General features: G+C 40.9%; 1 protein-coding gene across 1 annotated transcript in view; it reads left to right on the forward strand.

The window, feature by feature from the left end:
* STXBP4 (syntaxin binding protein 4) overlaps positions 1–14,353 on the forward strand; it is a 91,166-nt gene that overhangs the window by 55,850 nt on the left and 20,963 nt on the right. Inside the window, exons 10-14 of the mRNA XM_073684181.1 lie at positions 1,635–1,724; positions 2,163–2,228; positions 6,582–6,758; positions 10,633–10,749; positions 12,215–12,264. Coding sequence (XP_073540282.1) covers positions 1,635–1,724; positions 2,163–2,228; positions 6,582–6,758; positions 10,633–10,749; positions 12,215–12,264 — 500 coding nt within the window. The remainder of the gene's footprint in view (positions 1–1,634; positions 1,725–2,162; positions 2,229–6,581; positions 6,759–10,632; positions 10,750–12,214; positions 12,265–14,353) is intronic.

Raw genomic sequence — 14,353 nt, forward strand, 5'->3', positions numbered from 1 at the left:
TGCTCAGGAGAAGTCTTGGAGGTGATTGGGTGAGGAACGTACGAGAGTGGAGGAGAGGAGAAAGTCTTATGAGAATTACCTGTGGGAAGATATCTGGAGATAAGTTCGGAGATATACGGAGGAGAAAGATTATGGATGGCCTTGTAGATCAGTGTTCGTAGTTTAAACTGTGTCCGTTGGGAAATTTGAAGCCAATGAAGCGAGAGGTGGAGGAGTAGGGAGGAGAGAGAAGGGGATTAGTTGGGCTGTAGAGTTAAGCTTGGACTGGAGAGGTGCAAGAGTGTTGGTTGGGAGGCCACAGAGGAGGATATTACAGTAGTTGAGGTGGGAGATGATGAGGGCATATACTAACATTTTAGTAGATTCAGGGTTGAGAAAAGGACGGCAGGAGGTGGTGAGGTCTTGAATGTGTGATTTGAAGGACAGAGCAGAGTCGAGGGTTACTCCGAGGCAGAGGAAATCATGATGTAATTTATTCTGATAGGTCAGGTAAGGGAGGTATGTGAGATGGAGGAAAGATGATGAGTTCGGTTTTGTCTACATTGAGTTTTAGAAAGCGTGATGAGAAGAAGGAGGATATGACTGATAGACACTCTGGGATTCTGCACATCAGATAGGTGACATCTGGGCCACAGAGGTAGAAACGAGTGTCATCAGCATACAGATGGTACTGGAAGCCATTGGAGTTTGAGTTGTCCTAGGCCAAAGGTATAGCTGGAGATGAGTAGGAGTCCCAGGATAGAGCCTCGATGGACACAGACAGAGAGAGAGGGTGGAATGAGGAGGTAGTATGGGAATGGGAGACACGATTTGTGCGATTAGTGAGGTATGAGATATCCAGAAGAGGGCAAGGTCTTTGATGCTAAAGGAAGAGAGAATCTGTGCGAGAAGTAAGTGGTCCACTGTGTCGAAGGCAGAGGACAGGTCTAGAATGAGGAGTATAGAATATTATCTGTTAGCTTTGGCGGTAATTAAGTCGTTAGTAATTTTGGTTAGGGCAGTTTCAGTGAAGTGGTGGTGATGGAAACTGGACTGTATGTTGGTAAAGAGCTAGTTAGATGAGAGGTGGGAGGAGAGTTGACATAATGTGGACATACATAGGAAAAGGACATACAGTATATACTGTAGGTACAGGACATACATAGGAACAGGACATATATAGATACAGAACATATAGTTTATAGGTACAGGACATACAAATGGAGCCATGTAGTTTGGTGGAAGGCTATGTAATTCCGACACCCTCCAGAAGAGAAACACTTAGTCAGAGAGATGTAACAAAGCTGGTGCAAAGAAAAAGTGGAGTTTTGTTTGTAACACTAAAATTATTGTTGTGGAGAACTACAACACCAGGTCCAACCTGTGTGATCTGCTTATGAATGTGGTAGACAGAATAGATGTAAGTTGCAGAACCAATAATTTAGAAGGTATAACATCACTCTACTATTATTATATTGTCTGTGAGAGTGAATAATTCCAGGAAAACACATATACATACATCAGCCGCTTCTGAATGTGTAATCTAAATGTGCAGGTCCTGCGTTAAAGTGTTAAATGGTGCCGTGGATTATGGGAAAGGAGACTATAATTGAAAAATCTGACCTTAAGTTTTCTGCAACATGATTATATTTTAGATACAGGCGTGTGATCTCTCTGACAAGAGTGACATGAATATACTGGAGAGAGACAAGGATGACGTTTACGACCAGATACAATCTCTGAAGGTAGGTGGTAAATGGGCAAAATGAAAGGGGCCGTACAGTAATCTAAAACTCAGGGCTCAACTACCAGAGTGAGCTATGCCATTTTCTTTGCTGAATTGTATAATGACGAGCGAAACGTCTGTGGGGCATCTGGTGAAGAGACGTTGTCACCTATCTGTGTAATCAATGCTACTAGCCAATATACAGGATGTATTGCTGCCTGGTGCACATGACACAGGAGACCCCCTGGTCAGTGCCTGGACCGAGTTATTCCACCACAGTGATGAGAGGAATGGGAATAACCTTAGGGATATTTAACCCTACTAGGACTGAATTCCAGCCATGGTCCTGGAGTCCCGCTCAGGGGGGTGCACTCCCACAGAGCTGTCACATTGCGGTTCTCTCTTTACAGCGTATAATGGAGATCTAATCTACACATACAATGTGCTCACTTTACAGGAGCAACTTATGGAATCTGAAAAGAGAAACACTCGGCTTTCTGCAGAGCTTTGTAATGTCCAAAAGGTATGTACGGATTATATGCTGGTGGGCTTGGATTTTTTTCCCTAAAGTTTAATAATTCACTAGTAAATAGAAGTCATTAAAAGGGAACCTGTCACATTGCATATGCAGTCCGATATGTCGTCACCATGGTATAGAGCAGGAGAAGCCGAGCAGAATGATATATAGGATTGTGGGAAAACATTCAGTATAACTTGTATATTATTCCTTGCCATCCCTGGTGTTTGTATGGATAGGAGTAGACTGTGCGGTCCTACTAGTGATTGACAGCTCTCTCTGCATGTACAGTCATACAGGGAAGACTTAAACTTTTCCCCACAAAAAAAATAATAACTTTCATTGTTTCTTCACTGTAAACGAGTCTCTGTAAGACGTCTGACAACCAATATGGTGAACATTGCAGTATCCAGTTGTCTGATAGGTGATCGGGCCATTACTGCAGCGTGGGATATGGCCGGTGCATCCAATATCCCACATTTTATCTGATGAATGCCCCCACTACATACATTACTAATGCGGACATCCATTTAGTGGTCTGTATAAGCTGGCCTTCTCTGATCTTTTCCACACCAGTGTTTCCAGTCTCGCTGCTTCTTAACTTGTTTTTCTTTAATAACCAGCACTACTATGAAGGTTCTTCCCCAGTCTTATCCACTAACCTCAGCAATATTATCTTAGTTGAAATGGATCCAAAATACATATAACCCTTTCCAGGTGCGTACATAGAAATTATGGGGTCCCATAGCAGACGCACTAATTGGGCCCCCTCCCCACAAAAAATAAATATTTGTCGGGGTCACAGAAGAGCAGATCTCACAACTTTCCAGCCTTTACTTAATAATTTTCCTCCTGCTGAAGTCCTTGATTCCTCTTTCATTGCCCCATAAAGTACGATGTCCCCAAGCACAGTATGATACCCCCATGGTGCATTCCTCCACATTAGCCTCCACATGCACAGTATAATGACCCTATTGTACCCAACTTCAACTCCCAAGGCAAAGTATGGTGACCCCAACACAGTATAATCCCCCAACTGTGACCCCCACACAACCCTCCATACCGTATAATAGGCCTACATACAGTATAACGGCCTACACTAGCCCTCCAAACAGTATAATGGCCCCCACACAACCCTCCAAACAGTATGATAGCTCCCACACAAACCTTCACACCGTATAATTGCTTTCATACTGTATAATGGCCCCCACATAGCCCTCAAAATATTATAATGGCCCCACATAGCCTTCCATATAGTATAATACACCACTGATAATCCTCCATTTGGTATAATGCGCCTCCATAATCGTCCACATAGTATAATGCGCCCCCCCATAATCCTCCATTTAGTATAATGAACTTCCCATGGTCCTCCATAGAATATAATGCACTCCCCATAGTCCTCCATTCAGTATGTTACACACCCCATAGGGTAAAATGCAGCCCCCATATAGTATAATGCACCCCACAGTCCTGCAGTATTATGGGCACCACATACTCAATGATTTTAAAATACCATATATTTTAAATAAGCCAACCCGAGTACAAGCTGAGGCCCCTAATTTTACCACAAAAAACTGGGAAAACGTATTGACTTGCGTATAAGCCCTCTCAATCCCCCACTCCTGGTATGTGTGGTCCCCTCAATCCCCCAATCCTGGTATGTGTGGCCCCCTCAATCCCCCAATCCTGGTATGTGTGGCCTCCTCAATCCCCCAATCCTGGTATGTGTGGCCTCCTCAATCCCCCAATCCTGGTTTGTGTGGCCTCATCAATCCCCCAATCCTGGTTTGTGTGGCCTCCTCAATCCCCCAATCCTGGTATATGTGACCTCCTCAATCCCCCAATCCTGGTATGTGTGGCCTCCTCAATCCCCCAATCCTGGTATGTGTGGCCTCCTCAATCCCCCAATCCTGGTATGTGTGACCTCCTCAATCCCCCAATCCTGGTATGTGTGGCCTCCTCAATCCCCCAATCCTGGTATGTGTGGCCTCCTCATCCCCCAATCCCTGCACACATAAAACAAATAAACACTTTTATACTCACCTTCTTCCTCACCTCTGCTCCAGCATTGCGTCACTGTCTGCCAGCAGCTCATTCGGCATCTGAGCAGTGCGCACTCTCACATGCCGAGGGGATCTGCTGCTGCTGCTTCCGGGACTAAAGGCGTGGAGAAGCGTGACTATGCATTCTCTTTAGTAGCGGGCACCATCAGCAGGAGCCGCGGCTCAGCGCTCCTCTGTGCCCGCTACTAAAAAGAATGAATATTCCCTCTTCTCCACGCCCATGGGAGTGGAGAAGAGAGACTATTCATGTCCCTTTAGCAGCGGGCACATGTGGTAGCTGCAGCAGCGTCTACTGCGTGTGTCCGCTCCTCTGCCGCCGCAACCTCCTACTCCCCCTCTCGTTCCCACGCTGCTTGGGGCCATCCCGGCTCACGGGCCTCCCTCTGGTCACAGGCCCCATAGCAGTGGCGTGGCCTGCCGCCATTTCCACTGACCCTTTATTAGTAAATTTAGATTACTATGTTTTGAATTTATTACACAAAAAATTTAAATTTTCAAGAAATTTGAACATTTTTTTTGCTTTTTCAGATTTTTTATGTACCTGCACTTAAAGCAGATAGTCATCTCACGCAGAATAGTTGATAGTTGACTTTTCCCATATGTTTGTTGGCCTTGCTATTTATATGCACATGAATTATTTTGGAACATTAGTCTGCTTCTATGTTTTACTGAATATTTTTTAGGGGCCGATTCAGTTCTCAAGTGACTTTTTGTGGGGCCTATATACTGTAGTATTACAGTACATTTTTGGTTTGTGAGACTTTTTCATGGCTTTTTGTTCAATTTTTTAAAGTAAAATAATCATAAACATGCAATACTAGCTTATTTATGTTTCAGTTTGGTTTTTTTACTGGGTGGGATAAATAGCATATAGTTTGGGTCCCTGTGTATATAGTGAAACCAAATAGGTTTAATTTATTTATACTTTATTACTTTCTCAAATTAAAATCTTATTAAAATCAATTGTCGCCATAACTTTTTTTATTTTTTCAGCGATGTGGGGGTGTATAACGGCTTGATTTTTTGTGTGCTGGACTTTAATTTTAGTTTGTAGAATTTTTTGGCCTTGCACCGTTTTGATTGCCTTGAAAAAAATTTAATAAGAAGCAAAGCAACCAAAAATTAGCATTTGTTACTTATATTTCTTTATTTTTTTATGGTGTTCACCAGGAGAGCCAAGTGACAAGCTAGTTTTTACAGTTCAGGTCGCTGCACATGCAGGGATGCCAGATATATCCCCCCAAAAAACCTAAAGAGAACAGTGTTAGCCTGTGTGTACAGAACGATCTATTAACGATCGTTTTGTGTGCATCGGAAGTATGGTCGGCTTGTTTAAACAGGCTATTAAACAATTGGCAAATGCATAGTTGATTGGTGGTCTTTTTTCGGCTGGAGGTCCTGCAATGTAAAAGCAAGCCCTTACTACCTGGATCTGTGTATCTCTAAGTGAGGGGTTTGGAAAGCAGATTCTGCAAGCGCAACAACACCAGCGCGAAAGATTACATCCTGTTATCCAAGGGGGAGGTGTTACAGGAACTCTTCTTCATATCATCACCCCTCTTACAAAGCAGCCTTTTACTGTCATCTCTCTACTGCATCGCAACCAAGTGAGAGTGGTTACAGGAACTTTCCTTTGATAACACCCCTTTTACCAATCAACCTTTTAGTATGGTCTCTACTGTACTGCATACAAGGGGGAGGGTTTACAGAAGCTTTTCTTTTTGTAATCACCCCTCATAATATCAGATTTTTACTGTCATCTCTATGCTGTACCGCATCCAAGGGGGAGGGTTTACAGGAGCTTTTCTTAATGTAATCGTCCCTCTTAATATCAGCCTTTTACTGTCATCTCTCTACTATACCATATCCATGTGGGAGGGTTTACAGGGCTTTTCTTCGTGTAATCACCCCTCTTGCCAAACAACCTTTTACTGTCATATCTCTACTGTACCACACCCAAAGAAGAGTGGTTACAGGAGCTTTTCTTCATGTAATCACCCCTCTTACCAATCAGCCATTTACTGTCATCTCTACCCCTAAATAACTTTTGAGTTCCAAAAAAACACAACTGCAAATTATCGTATGACTATGTCAGTGGAAGGTTTAAAAAGGTATGGCCCTCAGATTTTGGCAATAAAATGTTTTAATAGGTCGTGGCTTAAGCGGTTAGACATATCATACACTGAATCTACAGAATCGAATGGGGTGATTCAGTAACTCCACTTCAGGGGACTTGGTAATAGCAACTGCTCCCTACTTTACACTGATCTATTAAATGATAACTTCTGTTTAGGAAGCAAAGGCTGCCATTGATGAGACAAGGGCTCTCCGTAATAGGATTCACCTAGCAGAAGTGGCACAGAAACAAGCGTGTGGTATGGAGGTGGACTATGAAGAAGTTATCCGTCTTCTAGAAGCTGAAGTCATGGAGCTCAAAAGCCGGCTGTCTGATCAGTCTGGTCACACCAGTGTAAGCTCCACTGCTTGTTTTATTGAATCCTCTACACGATCATGGAGGTTGTATCCATAGAAGTGACAGCCGCACAGTGGTAGAAATGAGAATGTCGATTTTTATCCCTTTAACTGCTGCAATCGGAGCGGGTTACAATCTTTGTCTCCCTTTAAATCCTAGCATTGTGATCACTCGGGTGCCTGTTATTTAAAGAGCTGTTATCTAAAGAAGAGAAATCTGCGCCAGATTATAAAAATCGATATCTTAATTAGTCAAATATTAAATACATAGACGTGGTAGAAAACAGGCGACTTCAGCAGAGGAAAGACATCAAGATATGTAAACATGATTATACAAAGAAAATGAGAGAAATGTTCAAAATGGGTATAAATGAAACAATAAAACCCTAGTACCACCTACTCGGGGTTGCAATCCTAAAAGTCAATATCAAGTTGTTAACAGGACTTGCCACATGACTTAGGATAGGAAGCCAAACTAGAAGCAGACACATATTTCTGGGTGTTTGCTCCACACCAGTACAAAGCAGGAGAACTGATTTGGCTGAGTGTGAGGCTTCTGACAGCAAACTATAGGGGAATGTTTCTCTTTGTGAAGAGTGCCAAGTCAGCCTCAAGGAAGGTGCAGGTCCAAGTGTGATCTGACAAAACATTGTATTGCATACGGAGTAACAATATTCTATGGGGCCATCCTTTTTTTCCCCAGACCGTAGCAGTCTGAGGAAAAAATCGCTGCGTGCCCGAGTTTGATCCGATATTCAAGTCCATGTAAGTCAATAAGTGCCTGGAAACCATCAGACTAACACAGATGACATCTGAGTGCAGTCCGATTTCCACGGATTGACAGAATTGAGACGATGGAGACATTTTTTTTCTCCATCTTCTCCTCATTCAAGAGAATTGGATCACACTCTGATTAGAGTGTGATCAGAGCGTGATTTGCAAACTCGACCCTATTCTCTCAGATGAGAGAATCTATAGCTATCTGCACCTAATCTAAGGAGACTTATAGGCTTTGGGAAATTAAATATGTAAATTTCCTCTTCAAATATGAAGAGGAAGTGAACTATAGTGCCATCTATTGGATTTAGCAATCCTAAAAGTCAATATTGACCCTGTAAAGCAGGGGTGGGGAATCTTTTTTCATACACTCCTTCAGGGGTCGTACAAATTGCGCACTAACTCGGCCCACAAAGTACGTCCTGATGCTGGCACTAGTGTCAGTCCGTAATCTTTCATTGCATGCGCCTCAGTAGTCAGTAGTGAACATTGCGTGTGCGTGCTCACAGAGTAAGCAGAAATGAATGGGCCAGCGGCCATCAAAATACAGCTGCCGACCAAAGTACTGCAGTCCCCAGGAATCTGCCCGGGGGTCGGATAAAAGGTCATCGCGGGCCGTAAACGACCCACAAGCCTGAGGTTCACCACCCCTGCTTTAAAGAATATAGAAAAAGTTGCTTACAAGGAAAAAATTAGTACCAAACACTGTCACTAGGAGGTAGTGGAACACCACATAATAAAGTTAAATGGAAGCAGTATAAAGTGTGGTATATGCCCAAGGACAGTAAATATAAACTAGCCAGGTAATAAAGTAGTTGGTGAAACTGTGAAAAGTATCACAGAATTAATCTTGTACTGCATACGCTATAATATCATGGAAGAAAAAATACCCATTAAAAATGATATGATGATGATCTTGCTGTCTTCCCTCTGCTGATGATTGTACCATATCTGTGTATTTCATATATGACTAATAAAGATATTGTTTTTTATTGTACTTTTTGTCATACTTACCTGGTGCAGATTTTCCTTCTTTAGGTAATAGTTCTCTAAATATGGCGCTGTGACATACTAGGCACCTAACTTCTCTCTACCGTCTATCTATGACCGATGTATGTGTGCTTCCTTGCTTTGGTATCCATTTACAGTGGCATGTAAAAGTTTCTGCACCCCTGTTAAAAATTACTGTTATTGTGAACAGTTAAGCAAGTTGAAATGACCTCTAAAAGGGATAAAGTTAAAGAAGACACATTTCCTTTGTATTTTAGGCAAAAATATATATATATATATAGTCTTTTTTTTTTTCATTTTAAAAATTACAAAAAAGAAAATGTGCCAATGCAAATGTTTGTACACCCTTGGAGATTTGTGTACTCACATAACTTTGACCAAGGTTTCAGACCTTAATTAGCCTGTTAGGGTTATGGTTTGTTCACTATCATCGTTAGGAAAAGCCAGGTGATGCAAATTTCCCAGCTTTATAAAAACCCAGCCTCCTCTAACCTTGTGCCAATAAACAGCAGCCATGGGTTCTTCTAAGCAGCTGCCTAACGCTCTGAAAATGGTGGAGGTCCAGAAAGCAGAAGAAGGCTATAAGAAGAAAGAAGAAGAAAGCAAAGCATTTTCAAGTTGCCCTTTCCTCAGTTCAAAATGTAATTAAGAAATGGCAGTTAACAAGAACAGTGGAGGTCAAGATAAGGTCTTGAAGAACAAGCAAATTTTCAGCAATAGCTGCTCGTAGGATTGCTAGAGAGGCAAATCAGAACCCCTGCTTGACTACAAAAGACCTTCAGAAAGATTTAGCAGACTGTGGTGTTGTGGTACGTTGTTCTACTGTACAGAGGCACCTGCACAAATATGGCCTTCATAGAAGAATAATCAGAAGAAAACCTCTCCTGTGCCCTCACCATAAAATTCAGCGTCAGAAGTATGCAAAAGAACATCTAAACAAGCCTCATGCATTTTGGAAACAAATCATGTGGAGCGATGAGGTTAAAATAGAACTCTTTGGCAACAATGATCAAAGGTATGTGTGGAGAAAAGAGGACACAGGATTTCAGGAAAATAACTTCTCGCCAACCATTAAGCATGGGGGTGAATCAATCATGCTTCGGGGTTATGTTGCAGCCAATGACACAGGGAACATTTCATGGGTAGAAGGAAGAATGGATTCAATGAAATTTCAACAAATTCTTGATGCAAACATAACACCACCATCTGTAAAAAAGTTGAAGTTGAAAAGAGGATGGCTTCTACAAATGAATAATGATCCTAAACACACATCAAAATCCACAATAGACAACATCAAAAATCATAAGCTGAAGGTTTTACAATGGCCCTCACAGTCCCCTGATTTGAACATCATTGAAAATCTGTGGTTAGATTACCTCAAAATAGCAGTGCATGCAAGGTGACCCAGGAATTTCACAGAACTGGAAGAATTTTCCAAGGAACAATGGATGAAAATCCCTCAAACAAGAATTTAAAGACTATTGTCTGGCTACAAAAAAAAACGTTTACAAGCTGTGATACTTGCAAAAGGAGGTGCTACTGGGTACTAACCGGTTGCCCAAATTTTTTGAATCGGTCTATTTTCCTTTTTGTAATTTTTAAAATGTAAAAAATGAAAATATATATATATATTTTTTTTTTGGCCTAAAATTCAAAGAAAATGTGTCATCTTTAAGTTTAGGCCTTTTAGAGATCAATTCATCTTCAAGTTGCTTAACTGTTCACAATAACTGTAATTTTGACCAGGGGTGCCTAGACTTTTACATGCCACTGTTTAGAAAGGTAGAAGATTTCTTTGCTAATGCCTGTTAGGTTATAACCAAGGTACATCCCGATACATGACATATTTATATAATGACAGACATCTATATAATATATACAAAATGATTATAGTTAAAACATCGTAGTCTGTTCCACTAATGTAAATAAAAATGTGAAAAAATAAAATGAAATATAGTTACAAAAAACTTAAAATGAAAAAAAACAGTGAATCCTTATTTTATGGCCTTTTCAAAATAACTGGTTACAGCAAAATTGTGATGCATTATGTCAGATGACAAGCTCCAGTTTCTTCCCTTGCATAGGACTGCATTCAGGACTTGAAGCGCAGGATCACAGTCCTTGATTGTCAACTCCGCAAGTGTGAGACTGCACGAAAGGCATATGAAATGTCTACATTAAAACTACTGCAGTTTGTGGAGGTAAGAGTCTGCCATAAAGCGAAGGTATTTAAGACAGTTATTCTAAAGAGGTTTAAAACAAGTTATCGCCTAATTTGTTGGGTGGTCCCACCGCTTGGACCTTCAACAATCAGCAGAACAGGGGACTTTTTTCCCTGCTACAAGATAGTGCGGCAGGTCAAACGTCCAACCGACACTGCATTCATTCCCTATAAGGCTGCCAGAAAAATCTGTAAGCCCTGTAGGGAATGAATGGAGCGCAGGTCGATCAAACACACTGCTGCTCCATTCTTATGGGGAGAAAAGTTACCCTTTCTGCCCATTGGTGCATTTCCCAGCGGTCGGACCCCCACCAATAAATAAGCTACAACTTATCCTGCAGATAGGTGATAACTTGTTGTAACCAGACAACCCCTTTAATATATTATTCCTTCTGAGCCTCACTGTGTGCCTAAACAGCAGTTTCCGAAAGCATACGGGGTATTGCCACATTTAGTATAAATTGTGGGTCCAATTTCTCCTCTTACATCTTGTGAAAATGAAAAATTTGGGGCTAAAGCAATATTTTAGTTTGATTCCACTTTGCATTAATCCCTGTGAGGCACCTGAAGGGTTAACACATTTCTTGAAAGCAAAATTTCACCAAAAAAATTGCACCAAAATGTTGCGACGTTTCAAAGCAATTTACGCCAGAATTCTGGAGAAATTGCTTTGTTGAATCCAGGCCTTAGAATTTCTAAATTGATGTTTGTTTGTTTGTTTTTTTTTGTCAAATTTCAGATATTTTCATAAAAAAAACACACAAAACATATTGACCTAAATTTACTAATAATATAAAGTACAATGTATCATGAAAAACACATTCTCGGAATCACTGTGATATGTGGAAGTGCTCCAGAGTTATTACCACACGTGTCAGATTTGAACAACACTTCTTGGTCACGAAGGCCAAATTTGGCTCTGTCACTAATGGGTTAAACATAAAATTATCCATATACTGATAAATTCACAGCCAAATAATTATGTTTTGTTTAATTAGACACATATAGGTGTCATTTCCTTGTGGCTGACATCTTTACAGAATAAAGTGTCCTGCCCGTACTTATGTTATTACTTATTACTAGTGTTGAGCGAGTATGCTCGTTGCTCGAGATTTACGAGCATACTCGGGCGAGTACCTCTTATCATCGGAGTGCTCGGCGTGTAAGTTTTTCCCGTTCCGTGAACATGATTTGCGACTGTTTGACAGCTTTAACACATGTGATGAATGCCTGTTTTCTCAGCATTCCTCACATGTAATAAAGCTGCCAAACAGTTGCAAATCATGTTCACGGAACGGGATAAGAGGTAGTCGCCCGAGTATGCTCGTAAATCTCGAGCAACGAGCATACTCGCTCAACACTACTTATTACCCATACAACCCATGCTATTTTATTCGGTGATTATTCTAATTTTTGTAATCCATAGACCTTCCTTTTCCTTTCAGAATACCCATGAGACTCTGGCAGACAATTCAGGCTCTACACTAAGTCTGTGGTAAGGATTTATGGCACAGGTGAAACTGAGAGCATTTTCTACATGTAAGCGACTATCGCGGCACAGCCCACCTAAGTAGTCACTGCAACAACGGCCCCGGGCCCCAACAGAGCCTTTGACGCCAATATGAACTTATTATAGGATCACATCAGCAGAAAGGACATTTTGGTGATACAGAATGATTTATTTTATTTATTATTATGCTTGGTTATACAGCTTCATTAATTTTCCCAATGCTTTACAAACAGCATCATTATCACTGTCCCCATTGGGGCTCATAATCTAGATTCCCTATCAGTAGGTTTTTGAAGTGTGAGGAAACCGGAGAACCCGGAGGAAACCCACACAAACACAAGGAAAGCATACAAACTCCTCGTAGATGTTGTCCTTTGTGGGATTTGAACCCAGGACCCCAATGCTGCAAAGCAATAGTGCTAATGATTAGGAATTCAATAGCGTAGGCTGCTAAATACTATAGTTATAACCAGGGCTGTGGAGTCGGAGCCCATTTTGGTGGAGTCGGAATCGGTATAAAATGGACCAACTCCTAAAATATATAATAAATTGGGTACAGTATTCAATGCAGTTTGTGGGGAATATTTTTTTCATAAGAATTTGGGAAAGTTATGACATGTCCTATAAATGTCTGTCCTATTCCTGATCTAAGGGTCTAGACATTTAGGTGAGATGAATCTGTGCTACAGTAAATTTATCACTTAAACATGAGCCATGTATGAGGGAGTCGGAGTCGTGGAGTCGGAGTCATGGATATTGAGGAGTCGGAGGTTTGGCTTACTGACTCCACAGCCCTGGTTATAACAGTAGGGGAGACAGCATAATCAGATTGCATTACAGTTGGAAAAAATGATATTAATGCTAATTTGCTTCTACTATAGCACTTAGGACATGCCATTTCCAGTACAACTTTACCTGCTTCTCATATTTCTGTGACATATATGAGTCTTCAGTTATAATATCATCCCCTCTGAACTATACATATGAATCCCATCAAAAAGACAGAGTGTTTGGGATAAAACACATGATCTTTATTAAACAGATTCTATGCTGAACGTATATCACAAATCATTATAGCACCAATATTTATAACAAATATATACCGTACAGAAAACAGAATACACTTATGGCATAAGTACTCTGGGTTTCACAGGACACAATGAAGGACCACTATGCAAGAATCAAAGAAATATTATGGACAACAGTAGACCTGCATCTATATAGCAATATATCATATGTGTTACTAATACACAGCTCTGGCAAAAATTAAGAGACCACTGCGCAGTTTTCTAAAAATCCCCATCTCTACCTGTCTGACAGCCATTCCATTCCAGTGTCAGTTGAATTCCAACCAAAGTCCACCTCATTCTACTTTTTTTTTTAAATCAGATACATTTTTTTTTCGTTTAAAGTTAAAATAATGAAATACAACTTCAGTACAATAATTTCCCATTTTCTTATTATCATAAAGAATCCCTCCCTCAACCCCCCTCCCCTTTTACGGACAGCAATAAACCTTTATTATTATATAAAATGTGGTTCAATGTCACAAACACCATCTAACCATTACAATGCATTTTATAGTGTAATCACCGGATTCTTCCCTCCAAAAGCATTAATCACACCTTCCATGGTGCCCATAGGTTGTCACTGAGTTTGGCATTTTTCCTTTTTAAATAAATTTTTTCCTCCATCCGTACCACATAATCCACCTGCCTTATGTACTCTTGTCTAGAGGGAGGCTCCGTTCGCACCCAATACCTAGCTATTACCTTTCTAGCTGCATATAAGAGTCTGGCAATCGGCAGTTTTGCGACATCGCTCCCCATAAGTTACTCCACATATCACAACAAGCAAACCACTGGATCTCTAGGAATTATACAATGATACCGTCCTTCAATTAGGCCAGCTACTTCAGACCAATAGTTTGCAAGTTTTGGGCAACTCCAAATAACATGCAATATATCGGCATCTTCTGACTCACATCTCGGGCAATCCGAAGTCTCCCGTACTCCTATTCTGAACAAAAAATCTGGCGATCTATATGCTCTATGTATAAGAAGTAGTTGGGACA

This window comes from Phyllobates terribilis, unplaced genomic scaffold (assembly GCF_046119375.1).
Source record: "Phyllobates terribilis strain yellow unplaced genomic scaffold, ASM4611937v1 Scaffold_5__5_contigs__length_657084704, whole genome shotgun sequence".
Taxonomy (NCBI): domain Eukaryota; kingdom Metazoa; phylum Chordata; class Amphibia; order Anura; family Dendrobatidae; genus Phyllobates; species Phyllobates terribilis.